The sequence below is a fragment of the Molothrus aeneus genome, chromosome 1, assembly GCF_037042795.1.
Source record: "Molothrus aeneus isolate 106 chromosome 1, BPBGC_Maene_1.0, whole genome shotgun sequence".
In the NCBI taxonomy this organism is placed as follows: domain Eukaryota; kingdom Metazoa; phylum Chordata; class Aves; order Passeriformes; family Icteridae; genus Molothrus; species Molothrus aeneus.
Window position 1 is genome coordinate 109,320,772 of NC_089646.1, and position 12,234 is coordinate 109,333,005.

Below are 12,234 nucleotides of genomic sequence, written 5' to 3' on the forward strand. Positions count from 1 at the left end.
GTGGCATTGCAGTAAGTTAACAAGATACTCTGTTCTAATTTGCATCAATAACAGAAAAAATAAATTTAATAGTGTTTTTAGTACATATGAGGATACAAGTCATCCAGAATGCTTAGCACTCATGTAACCTACAGATGAAGAGAGTGGATTTGAAAAGGAGCCAGAAAGAGAACATGAACCTCTAAGGCAGTGACATCCCCCCTCTGTGATCTGGAAAATAAAAGCTGTGATCCTTGAGGACAGATGTTAAAATGAAAAACAGTATCACTGTGATTCCTGAGTCTTGTTCTCTTAACCTGACTGACATGTTCAATCAGTTCTGTCACAGCAGGAAAACTTTCTGGGATAGTCTTCTCTCATAGGCCTCCCACCGCTCCTCCAAAGCAGAGCCAGAAGTGCTTTGAACTGCCACTGCCCTTTCCTCTCTCTGGCAGCTCTCTCCAGTTGCCCATGGCATTACAATTGGGATGGATTTTTATAGAGGTTTCTTTGGTTGTTTTTTGGGGGGTTTGTATGTTGGTCCATTTTTTAAACTTGTCTCATGGCTGCAGAACTCTTCGTACAAGCAAATAATGTTTTCAGGTATTTCCTCGATATTGTGAGAGCTACCAGTGCAGATTACAAAAACCTGCTATTTTCAAAGCATCTCCTGGGTTCAAGAGCCTCAAGTTAACTGCCACTAAAACTAAATGCTCCTAATACAACCCTGCTGTCAGCAGCTATAAGAAGTGGAGCCCATGTCCTGAGTACACTTTTGTCCCTCCCTCTGGCATCCCCCCAACAAGAGCATCTGCACTGACAAGTGAGGAAAGCTGGGTCTATCATTGCTGCTTTCTTCATGAGGATACCAAGAAATATGTTGCCTGTGAATTTCAGGAAGTATTTCTGGTTTGGTCAGAAGGGGTTCTTATTTCCTTTACAGTCTCCTCAATATACAGAAATACCTCTCTCATTCTAGGGCTTCAAAGTACCTGGGGATCACAGGGCAGCTGTTTTAATGATTATCATTAAGTTATTTCCCTCAGTAAGTAAAAGTCTATAGGAACAGTCTTGTTTTCTTGTTTCTTTTTTTTTTTAAGCAGAATTTTCATCACCCTGGAGGAAACAGGGAAAGGAACTATGCCACAATAATCAGGAGGAGAACAATACATCTATTCTAACTTACAAAGAGGAAAACCCACAGGAATAATATTTGTAAGCATCAGCTGAATTCATTTATACGCTGCTATAGTCTATAAGCAACAATTTTTGAACTGTGTTCATTTTTCCACTTCTTCAGCTACCACTAAGCAATTAGCAATACTCATTAACCAAGTGACATTTTACAAATTAATTATTTACTCATGTAAACTAGAAATGTGTAGTAAATAAATCTTGAGTTAAATAGGATCAGGAAACACTCAGTGTTTAATCTGTATTCACGGTTTTAAAAACGGAAGTGTTGAAAAAATTATCTTCTGTTCCAGCCTAGCTTTTACTCTATATGAGTCATTTTTTCCATGAAATCGTTCAAGGGACTGAAGAAAAGGCAATGTGCATATGAAGACTGAAGTTCCCTCGGTGGATTTCCATTACTGCAGACATCTTTATATTTTAGTATACTCAGAAATAATCCCTCATCTCACTGGAGCAAGAGTAGTAAGTGAAAACATCCAGGAGTCTCTACTATATTCATTGCAGTTCAGTGACCTGACTTCTGATACACCTGGGCTGGGTGACACCTTTGGTGCAGACAGCTCTGTGTCACAGTAGATTCTGAATTAAAGGCAATCTTTAATATTAAAAGTGCTGCCCCCATTAATCTGACTGTGGCTGTCATTGCACCACATGGTTGCATTCTCCTGGCAGTCTCACAGACAGGGTGATGGCTTTTCAGTAAGGCAGTTGTACTTACATTTACAGCTGAAGAATAATGAAAATGTTGATTCTGTGGTTTAGTCAGAGCAGGGAAATTTTAACTTTAGATCAGTAAGAAAGCTTTGGTATAGTACCAGATTCTTTATATTGTGTGGTTTTTGTGACCCTGGGTATAAATAATGAAAACAAACTTTTTTTTATTTTTCATTTTCATGATTCTCATTATACACTATCCTCTTTCCCAGGCATAGGCATGTTCCATTCACTCTAGCACTTTCACAGAATTTTTCTCACAACTTAATTATATTATCTTTTTATCTTAACAATCAAGCTATACGTGTATGTCTCTGTGTTACACAGGGAAAGAAATTTGGTAACAGCTCAAAATACAGCCCATGCAGTGGGACCCACACTGGCCCTGGGTATCAAGTATTATTTCTGCTGAAATTCACTATGTCAGTGAATCCAAACTTGAAATTCTTCTATTTTTATCTTGGAACCTTATGCATTTCTTCTGAAGCAGCACACAATTTGAGTGACTGCCAAAGAACACTTACTTTGAACCGCTCTATTCTGCTACTGGACTTGGCAAAATCCTACCACAAAAATGAAATTGAAGTGCAGCTAAGTTTATGCTTCCAGAAACAGTAGAATTTCCTAATACTTAGAACTTGTTCAAAAACATCATGAAATTATTTAGTAAATGAAACTAAAGTTTTTTTGGGGGAAAGCTGATGTTTCAATGCACAGGTCACTAGAGCATTTGTACCTGAGCAAAAACTAGTTACTATCAAAGCTGGAAATGAATTGGTGCTCATTTCCTTTGTTAGCTTCAAGTCTCAGATCCTGAGAGACAGTAATACTTACCAATGACCTATGACATGAGGGATAATAAGGAACACTATTTGGCTTTCTGTATAAGGACTCAGTGGGAGAGAAACAGATCTTCAAATCTTCTATTGATAAGTTTCTAAACACAGAACTGACCTCTCCTTACATTATTTTTCCCTCCTGCTATTTTTACCTGAATCTTTGAATGATACCAAAAGGTTGCTAAGAGTTGCTGAATCTGTCCTCAGTCTAGTATCAAGTTCTTGATAGAGAGAATAGTAAGTTTATTTTCCCTCCCTGTAATGGTCATATCTTTAAAGCCATTGTAGTGGGTACATCTCAGTTTTTGCAATTTGTCAAAAATCTTCTGAGTGCATGTCTATGGTGCTTTTTCCCAACCTTTTTTGGGCATCACAGTGTTTCTGATTTTGCTTTTGATTTTTTACATACTCTCTACCTCATTTATCGCTGTAAAAAAACAGGATGAAAAAGTTGTTTTGACTGGAATTTTTAGAAGTCTCTGGGAAATCTATTAAGAGAAATTTCCTTTTATTTAGGAAAAAAGTGTTATAAAAATGAAATGGATAAGCTGGTTCAGTGCCTTTTTCTACTTAGAAAGTTAATGTTTTATTATTTTAAATAAAAAAGATAATTGTACTTATTTTTCTCCTCATCTTTCATTCTAAATTTTTCACTGACCCTATGTGTCTAGTCCTACTTGTTTCACTGTACAGACAGTTTTTCCAGGACAAGCAAATGATTTCAGAAACCTGGCAGATTTTAAATTTCACAAAACTGTATTTAAATGAAGGGGGCTTCGGTGGATTTTGTATTAATTGGTATCAAGTCAGACTGTGTGGCAGAGACCAATTATCTTCAAACTTCCAAATTGCAACCAGCAACCAAACTGGAATTGTAACCAGCTCCTAGGGAGCACAGGTTTTCACATCTGCTGAGTATCAGGAGAACCTGTCTTAAACAAGGTAATGTAGATTTGGTAGGAATGGACTTTTTATGTAATTTGCCAGACACCTTTCCAGTAAGACAGCAATAATAAATTAAAAATACACCAACCACAAGAGTAAGTAAATGGCCATTTTGTTTACAAGGTAAGCAATTAATATTGCTTTTGCTACAAACTTTTAAGATTTATTGCTAGTTAAGTTATTATTCCATTACTCAATATTTAGACAGGATTTTAAAAATGTCATTTCAGATTGAGACAAAGTAAGTTTCTGCCAATAAGTAATTTAAGTATTAAGGTTATGATAGTTTTTCCTGTTTTGAAGCACAGTAAAGTTTAGGTTACAAGACAAGGCAACAAATTCAGAAAACTCCACAGCTTTATCAGCATAACCATCCCTTCAAAAAAATTTTAGAACAGAATACTGTCCCAGTTTCAGCCAAGGCAAATACACAATATTAAAAATAGAAGAGGAATACTCCATTTAGAACGATTTCTACCATTTTTGAAGAAGCAGATAGGGATTGCTGTTTGAGACAAGTAAAAGCACAAGACCTTGCTATGTTATCATAGTCATCTCCTACAGGATTCACAGACTCTGACTGACTCTGTAAAACCCTATCACTCCAGATTTGCATTACACAAAATAGTAACATATCAATGCAGCATTTCAGCAATTTTTGGCAAAGCAGCTTAAAACCACCTGAATTCCCCTAGTGAAGGATGAAGCAACACATGCCACGAAGTATGGAAAGGAGAGCAGAATTCACCTCATCTCAGGAACAGGTTTGTTCATTACTCAGCTCAAATGAAAAGCTGAATTTTAAGTACATTAGTATATGGAATTATTTCTGTATTTTAAGTAATACAAGATAAAATTGTTCCCATATTCCCCAGATTGAAACAGGGCATTTTATTTTTCACCAAAACTCCAGCTTTGCAAGTTTCATGGTTTTATGTTACAAAGATAGCAAGACAGAAAAAATTAGTAGATTCCTAGTGCAAAAAAGATCCCTTGGATCTCATTGTCTTTGAGAGCTTTTTCTAGCCATCTCAAAGAGGTATGATCTATTGTGAGCCACTACATTGCTGTGACAGAAGCACAAGCATGCCTTTGCAGATTACTTATTTACTCAATAGCAAGATTAATCTTCATTTCAATAGAATTGTTTTCCATCATCACTGGGAGTCCACAATGTGGACACAAAGTTTCCCATGTGAGAATCCACTAAGGAGGCATGCTTAGCCCTACTTCCAATGCTACTTCCTCTCCTAAGCAATCATACTGATATTTTACAGCTCCCAAAGACACACTTAGAATTTCTAATGACACACCAGGAGAGACAAAGAGCATGTCTCCAGCTAACCATTGCTACTGCAATTCCAAGAAAGGAAAAGCTCCACTGTTATATTTGAAATCCAGAAAAGCAGGTTACCAAGGACCCTCCTCTCCCAGACACCCACAGCTCCTGCTGAGTCTCAGACTGATGAATCACAGGCGGCTCAGACGTGCAGGTGAGCGTCAGAGCTTACGCATTTGGGTCTGCAGTGCTGAGAAGCTCCAGGAGCTGCTTTGCCCTGCATCATCTCATCTCACCTCACTGCTCTGTCATTCAGAGATTCTCCAATTCTCTCACCTGCTTTTTACCTGCCAGCCACTGCTCAACAGCTGGATCTCACTGTGAGCTGCCATTTGCACCACCTCCAGCCTCCATCAGATAAGCCCAACTCCCTCTACAAGGGTCTCTCTTATTTCATCCAGTTTCTAAACAAGATGCTCTTGATAACCCACTTTGGACAGGCTGTCCTAAAATATGTACCAACTGTGACTTAGAACACTGTGGCCTGCAGAGCACAGCTGAATGGCATCAATAATGACTTTTCTTTCCCTAAATGGGTGTAAGACAGAAAAAGCAGTGATGACACAGCTAAAGGCTACAATGCTGAAAACCTTTCAGATTATTCTTTCAAGCTGTACATCAGCAGAAAAGGACCTGAGGCCTGAAGCAACATATTCATGGACAGAGAATATTTCAGTATTCTATTGATTTAGTCACATGATCCACAGTCCTATTAAGTTTGACTGTGAAAGGTTATGTGCTGTGAATGTGCTCCAAGTCTTTAAGGAAGTCTAAAGTCCTGGAGACAGTCATGCAGTAGTACCAAACATGAGTAAAATTGAAAGCCTTACCTAAAAAGAATAAAATGTATCAGAAGGTAGATGCACTGCCCCATACACCAGCACTGTCCTGTGAGGGCAGCAGCACCTGTGGATTGCTACAGCTGTATGCAAAGGGAAGCAAAAAGGCCACCAGTCCATACAGTGAATATGGTGTATGCTTTATTCTATTTACAGTACATTTGTTATAAATATAATACATTTCTTGAAAATCTTGAGTAGATTTTTTTTAAACAGATCTGTTGTTATAGTTACATAATAAAGTAAGTGACAATTTAAATGACAATCTCATGGTTGTGAAATAGTGCATTCTGTTTTGAGATGAATGAGAAAATACTCAAACTGGTTCAAAATTTTTTTAACACCCTAGGTGGACTTTTATGTAAACCTTGAAAAGTCACCAGTTTCTATAAATATGAAACCAAAATCTTTAACTAAAGAACCGAGAATCAGAAATGGAATTGAGAGACCTTATTGAACTTCACAGTAAGGTTGGGATTTACCATGACTAATGGCTTCAGACAGGAAAAAAGCCAGTGAGGTTTTCTTCCTGAATCATATCCTAATACAGCCACAAATATTAAACACACCATGCTGGAAGTTGTAACAGCAGTCAAGCTGCATTTTTGACAGGGCATTGGACACACAAGTATGTTCAGATCTGCAGTTAGAGTATTTTATGTTATGAGTATCTTAATTACCAGAGAAGAAATACATTATAAAAGGATAAACGTATGCTCAGTCCAACGTGCATTGCATCGAGAAACAAACTGACAAGTCATCTGAATATTTTGCTATTTTCTTTTCTACATGATCTTTAGTAACAAGTTAGATGTTTGAGGTGCTATTTCAAAAAAACTGCAGCAAAATGTCAACCAGCAATGTAAGAAAAGAATCCCATTTATTTTTTCTTTTAGTGCCTTTTTTTTTTTTTTTTCAGAAAGTGGTCAGATATTATTGATAATAATCAGTGCAGGCATGGAGTTCTGCTGACTTGTTTCAAACAAAGTAACTTGGTCCACGAGCTTGGCAAATACTCTGGGGGTTCCAAGGTTATAGACACCTGTATGAACGAAGCAAGCTTTGAGCTGCAAGCTATAGACCTCCTGGCCTTTAAGTTGAAGCTTGTACTGTGTTTGCCCAAGCCATGTGAAAGATCCATGTATTTCTAGTGCTTCGGAGCTGAAAAAAAGGATAAAAATGTTAATTCTCTGCACTTGAAGTATGTATTACCAATTTACAGGACTCCCTCCAAGTTTTTCTAAGATTTCAGAATGCACTGTGTCCCCCTCACCAGGCCCTTACAAAGACTGATACTTTCTAGAAATTTTTCACAAGTCAGTAGGGAACTTATATTACTATTCTGGTTCTCCTTGGAGGAGCGCCAACTGCCATTTGTCTTTGATGCTGCTGAGTCTTTTTCACTGCCTTCCCCAAATGCATACTGCTGTCTTTGTTCTGCAAACCCTCCTTATCTTTAAGAGCAGGCTTTCTAGCAAGACAAAGCTGGACTTTTCGAGGATTAACAGCTGACATCATAGCTACAGAGAGAACTCCACTTAACATTTTATTGAGATACTGTAATACAACTTAAAAAAAAAAATCACCTGTGTCTGTCTTCTTTCCTACTACATCCCTATCCACTCACACCTGTTCCCACAAATACATAAATACATGCAGACTCAGAGTACCTAGGGTACCCTTGGGTAAATTTCGGGATGCTTATGTCTATCCATCAGCTCAATTTGACTCTGAGTCTTACCAAATATTTTTTTATGTTCTCTGTCTCACTTAAAAATCCTTAAGAGTGGCTCTTCCCTTAGCTCAGATGAATCATTACATTTAATGCGTTTCTTTGGTTCCTAATGTACTGTACACTATACACAGGACATTAATTACACAAAGATGTATAATGAAGAACTCAGTGTATTCTCAGCTTTCTACATAACTGGCACATAACACTAACATTAAACGTAGTAACAATATTCAAATTGTCATAGTTTAAGGAATTCCTATTTCAGGCATTCTTACGTCTGTCCCATGAGCTAGAGTTAAATCAGACTGCACGTCACACAGGAATTGTCAAAATGGACATACACTGCTTTAGAGACACTGCACTGATACATTAGGAGAGAGCATGAGGGGGCTTTCTTTTTAAGCAGTTTCAAGGTACATGAGGAGTACACTGTCTTAGGACATGTCTCCCAATGTAATGCAATATGACCATCTTGTGAAAAAACAGATCAGTGAATGGCTCCCTAACTGTACCTGAAAAGCAAACCACACTTAAATTTTCTGTCTTCCATTTCTGAACCTGTGTATTGGGCTCTGGGCTTTTAAAATCTTACTTGGCTCTTACTTGGACTGTTGGCAAGAAGCCACTGCTCACCCATGACTAAGCCCCTGCAATGTCTTCACAATCTTTCTTCCCCTTCCTGGTGGCAAACAGACTAGGTAGTATTATACCTAAGAGGGCAGAAGGGGAGCTGTCACCTACATTACTCATGAGTTGAAGTTGCCTTGTTTAAACAGAAGTGGCAGAATTACAATGGTATAGATATCATGGTACTGAATTCTCTATCCCACAAAAAATCTTCAGTGAAACTTTTAGAAGCAACTCATGAACACTTCCTCAATGATAATATTTTCCCACATACTATTACAGTACTGAGCAAAAAGGCAGTCAAAAGAATCAGCTGCTAAACCTAGAGGAAGTCTTAAAAATATCCAAGGTTCTACAAAATTTTACACAAAGCCAAATTGCGGGAGGAAGTTGCTGTCTACGAATTATTCAAAGTTTTAAAAATGAAAACCTAACAATTTATGTTTAATAAAGGCTGGTGAAGCTCCTACTTCACTAGTGGAAAAGCACTTCCCTTTCTCTAGAAAAGATCTGCCAAGTTTTAACTGCTCAAGAGTCACAATTAAAGGCCCTGTCTTAGCAGAGACTGAAGACTCACACTTAATTGCATGAGACCTTTACCAACTTCAATTCTTTCAAAGAAGCCACTGTAGAAAAAATCCTATTCTAGATATTCAATATAGTTAAAATATTACAAGACTCTCCAAGCTAGGAAGGGTTCTTAAAAAATATTGGTTTATTAACATTTGCAAACTACCTTGTTGGTTTATGCCGCAAATCAATCATCACATCTACAACAGCCTGGGAACAATTGGAAAGTAGGAGAGTGACAGGTACCAGACAGAGGCTGCAAAGAGAAACAGTTCTACATTAAAGAAAAAAAAAATCTTATTTTGGATAGTCTTAATTATACTCTTAAATAGTTAAAATTATTTCCACAAACACAGAATTTATATGTAGTTGTCAATTATGCCAGTGTAGGTAGAAATACAATCACTTATACTGAATGGAGCTACTGATAACAAAAGCTGTCAATTAAGGCAAACTGCATTGGCTCATTTGGGCCAAATGAAGTTACCATCTCCCTTCATCCAGCTGAGAAAGGAGACAAAAAGCATAAATACCATCTCAGTTTACAGGAAATCTGCTTGTTTGACATGAAACATACCAGAATGGGATAACATGGTCCAGTACACTACATTCTGAATTTCTGATTGGCAGACTTTGACTGGATACTTCTGCACTGCCTCCCATAGAGGAATTGCTGACACTGGGCTTTAAGTTATAACCTGAACAGTGCTCAACCAGAACAAATAGCACATGTACACATGGATTTAATGCAGGCCTTTATACTAAATAAAACTAATACAGTTAATTGATATTCTGCTTGTTCACAATTACTATTATTGTTTCTATAAATAATGCTGGAGCAAGAAAGACCCCAAGATATCAACAGGCAGGAACACAAACCACTGCAGCTAAAATAGCTCTATGTATTCAGCAAGTGATTTGTGTCACAGGAATTCCTTGCCGTTGCCTAAACACTTTAAATATCCTAAACCTGAATTGTAAGAAAAGAACAATTTGAGACTGTAACCAATAAGAGCTGAATGTCTTACAGGGAAAATACATGCTTTATCACTGTCATTAAAATACAGCACTTCACAGAACATTTAAATGTTAGATTTTAGAAACAAATCCCTTTCTTTTGACAACTTACATTAATTGTTATAAAAAACTGTAAAACAGTAGAGCTTTCAGATAAACAACTCAAGCCTAAATAGGTACCTTCATGTTTCAAGTACAACCCATTGAATGTTCAGAACTTAAGCCGGGGGTTTGTTCATGTCATTACAATTTTGAAAGACTCATGGATTTTACAGGCTCCAACCAATTCACTCTAGCAGTAGGCTTTTTGAAAGAGGTTAATACTGATATTCTTCCAGGAGACAAGCCCCAGTGATCTGAACTGTTACCACCTTTCCTTCTGACGCAAGTCAGAACCATGTGCAGCTAATCTTGGCAAGTGAGACGTTGTAGACATAACAGTTCCTTTGAGCTAAAAGTGCATCTTTCTTTCTGTCTGGCTTCTCAAAGAAATCACACTGTTTACTCTGACAACAAAAATAAACACAAAGGGAGCAGACTATTCTTTTTCAGTAAGTTTGATAACATTACTTGTTAACATTAAAACTGTGAGCTATGGTGTTACAGGAAACTTTCATTTTATCGATAAACTTCTGAAGGAGTGAGTTTAAAAACTTAACAACATTTCACACTTGCATACCAGACTTTTAATATCATAACGCACACAGCATGTCTCAAAAGGATTTATGTCTAATTAACAATATTTTTAAAGTTTCTAAAGGTAATGTTTCACTAACCTTTTTTGATGAAAAGAATGATTAAAAGACTCTGGATAATGAAGACTTGTCTTAATAAGATTAGAAAGCTGCTCTGGCGTTGGTCTTGCAGGTACAGGTGTGTTTTCTGGTCGAAAAAACTTTAAGAGAACTGTTTCTGGTAGTTCCTGAAACAAAGTTAAAGTAACATTGAAAATAGTAACATAAGGTATGAGAAATCCAGTCACAGAAGTTATAATTCTCCATTATGAATGATAACTCATAAGGGAAACAAGTCTGCAGCATCATGAAGCTCACATTTTTTCCAACGTGGTTTGTATTTAAGCATGCTGGACAAGGAACTGGTATGATTTATCTATTACCCTCTTTTCAGACAGATTTCACAGTTGCTAATGAAAACACTATCTGTGCGAGTTTCACAAAAGCACACTATTGTTGCAGTGATTTGCCAGTGCTTGGGTTTGGCTTCTAAGGAAAAGGGACAGCATTTATACTGTTCCTGTTCAGTAGCTGTACCTAACAACAAAAAAAATTCACAACCTGCCCTAGGAAGTTCAAAACAGGAAAGCCAATGCACAAGTTACCCAGAACAGAGCCAAAGTAAAGCAAACAGAAATTTACAGGAATGTGTGAACACTGACAGAAGGATTGAATAACAGAGTTTCTTTGAAATTGCATAACAAGCAGTTGCAGATATGAAAGCTACCTTTTGTCCCCAGCTGAAAGCCCAAGACAAGCTCTAACACACTACTTGGGATTCCCCCTAACCCTTTGGATGGAATGAGTCTCTGAAGCAGAAGAAATTAAGTGATACAGAAAGCTGCAACCAGCCTGCATTTGGTGCAGCATTTCTGTCCAACATCATCTAATCTGGTTTGTGAGCAGGATTTATTCAGGAAGGGGCTGCCTGTAGTACTTCCTTCTGAACCTATTCTGCAGAAAATCCATCTCGAATGGAAAAAAAGAATTTGCAGCAGTAAATGTTACTGCCTACTAAAAACACATGAAACAAGATTTTTAAAAAGCCACCAGTAAGTTGGTACAATATAATAAAGTTAATACTTTTCATTAAAAGGCGATAGATTGTACCTTTTAAGTTGAAAAGAAACAGTACAGGCAATGAAACCTGATTTAAAAACCAAACACACTGGGCATTCGGAAATGTGTGTGAACACCTTAGTCACTGTGCTGATAATAACAGGAAGACACCAAATGTTTTCACAGGCTTGTAAGTCTTCCCTTTGAAAGGAAGAGTAGTTTGTTTTGTTTTTTTTTTCAAAAAGTAATTTGATAAGAAAAAAAGATATTCCATAGTAACAATAAAATATATTTTAAGTGTTGAATGAATTTGGTGTTTCCATCCTACCCAATCAAACAATGCAAACTAACAGCATGAAACACAGCAGAGATTATAGGTTCTCATTTAAATTACTCTCTTCCCTCAAATAATAGTCCAAACAATTTTCAAGGCTGCCTTCAACCACACAGCAATATCCTACACACTGTAGTTTGCCCTAGAGTCAATTACCTGTTCCAAGTCCTCCCAATCAGAATTCCCGAGTATTTTTTTAAAACCCTACAAAAGACAAATACGAATATTTACCTCTACAAGTAGACAAGAACATCATGAAATGCAGCAGAAACATATAGTGGTGAAAGTACAGAGTGCTGTTGATAT

The 12,234-nt window shown here is 37.2% G+C and overlaps 1 protein-coding gene across 4 annotated transcripts in view; it reads right to left on the reverse strand.

Moving 5' to 3' along the window:
• Positions 1-5,971: 5,971 nt before the first annotated feature.
• Positions 5,972-12,234, reverse strand: part of TRAPPC8 (trafficking protein particle complex subunit 8) — a 51,548-nt gene continuing 45,285 nt past the window's right edge. For 2 of the 4 annotated variants that reach the window (XM_066562732.1, XM_066562715.1), the window contains 4 exons: positions 12,085-12,132; positions 10,578-10,723; positions 8,951-9,040; positions 5,972-7,013 (listed from right to left, as the gene is read on the reverse strand). In XM_066562732.1, coding sequence (XP_066418829.1) covers positions 6,779-7,013; positions 8,951-9,040; positions 10,578-10,723; positions 12,085-12,132 — 519 coding nt within the window. In that variant the 3' untranslated portion in view covers positions 5,972-6,778. The remainder of the gene's footprint in view (positions 7,014-8,950; positions 9,041-10,577; positions 10,724-12,084; positions 12,133-12,234) is intronic. The other 2 variants (XM_066562742.1, XM_066562723.1) reach the window with 1 other exon arrangement.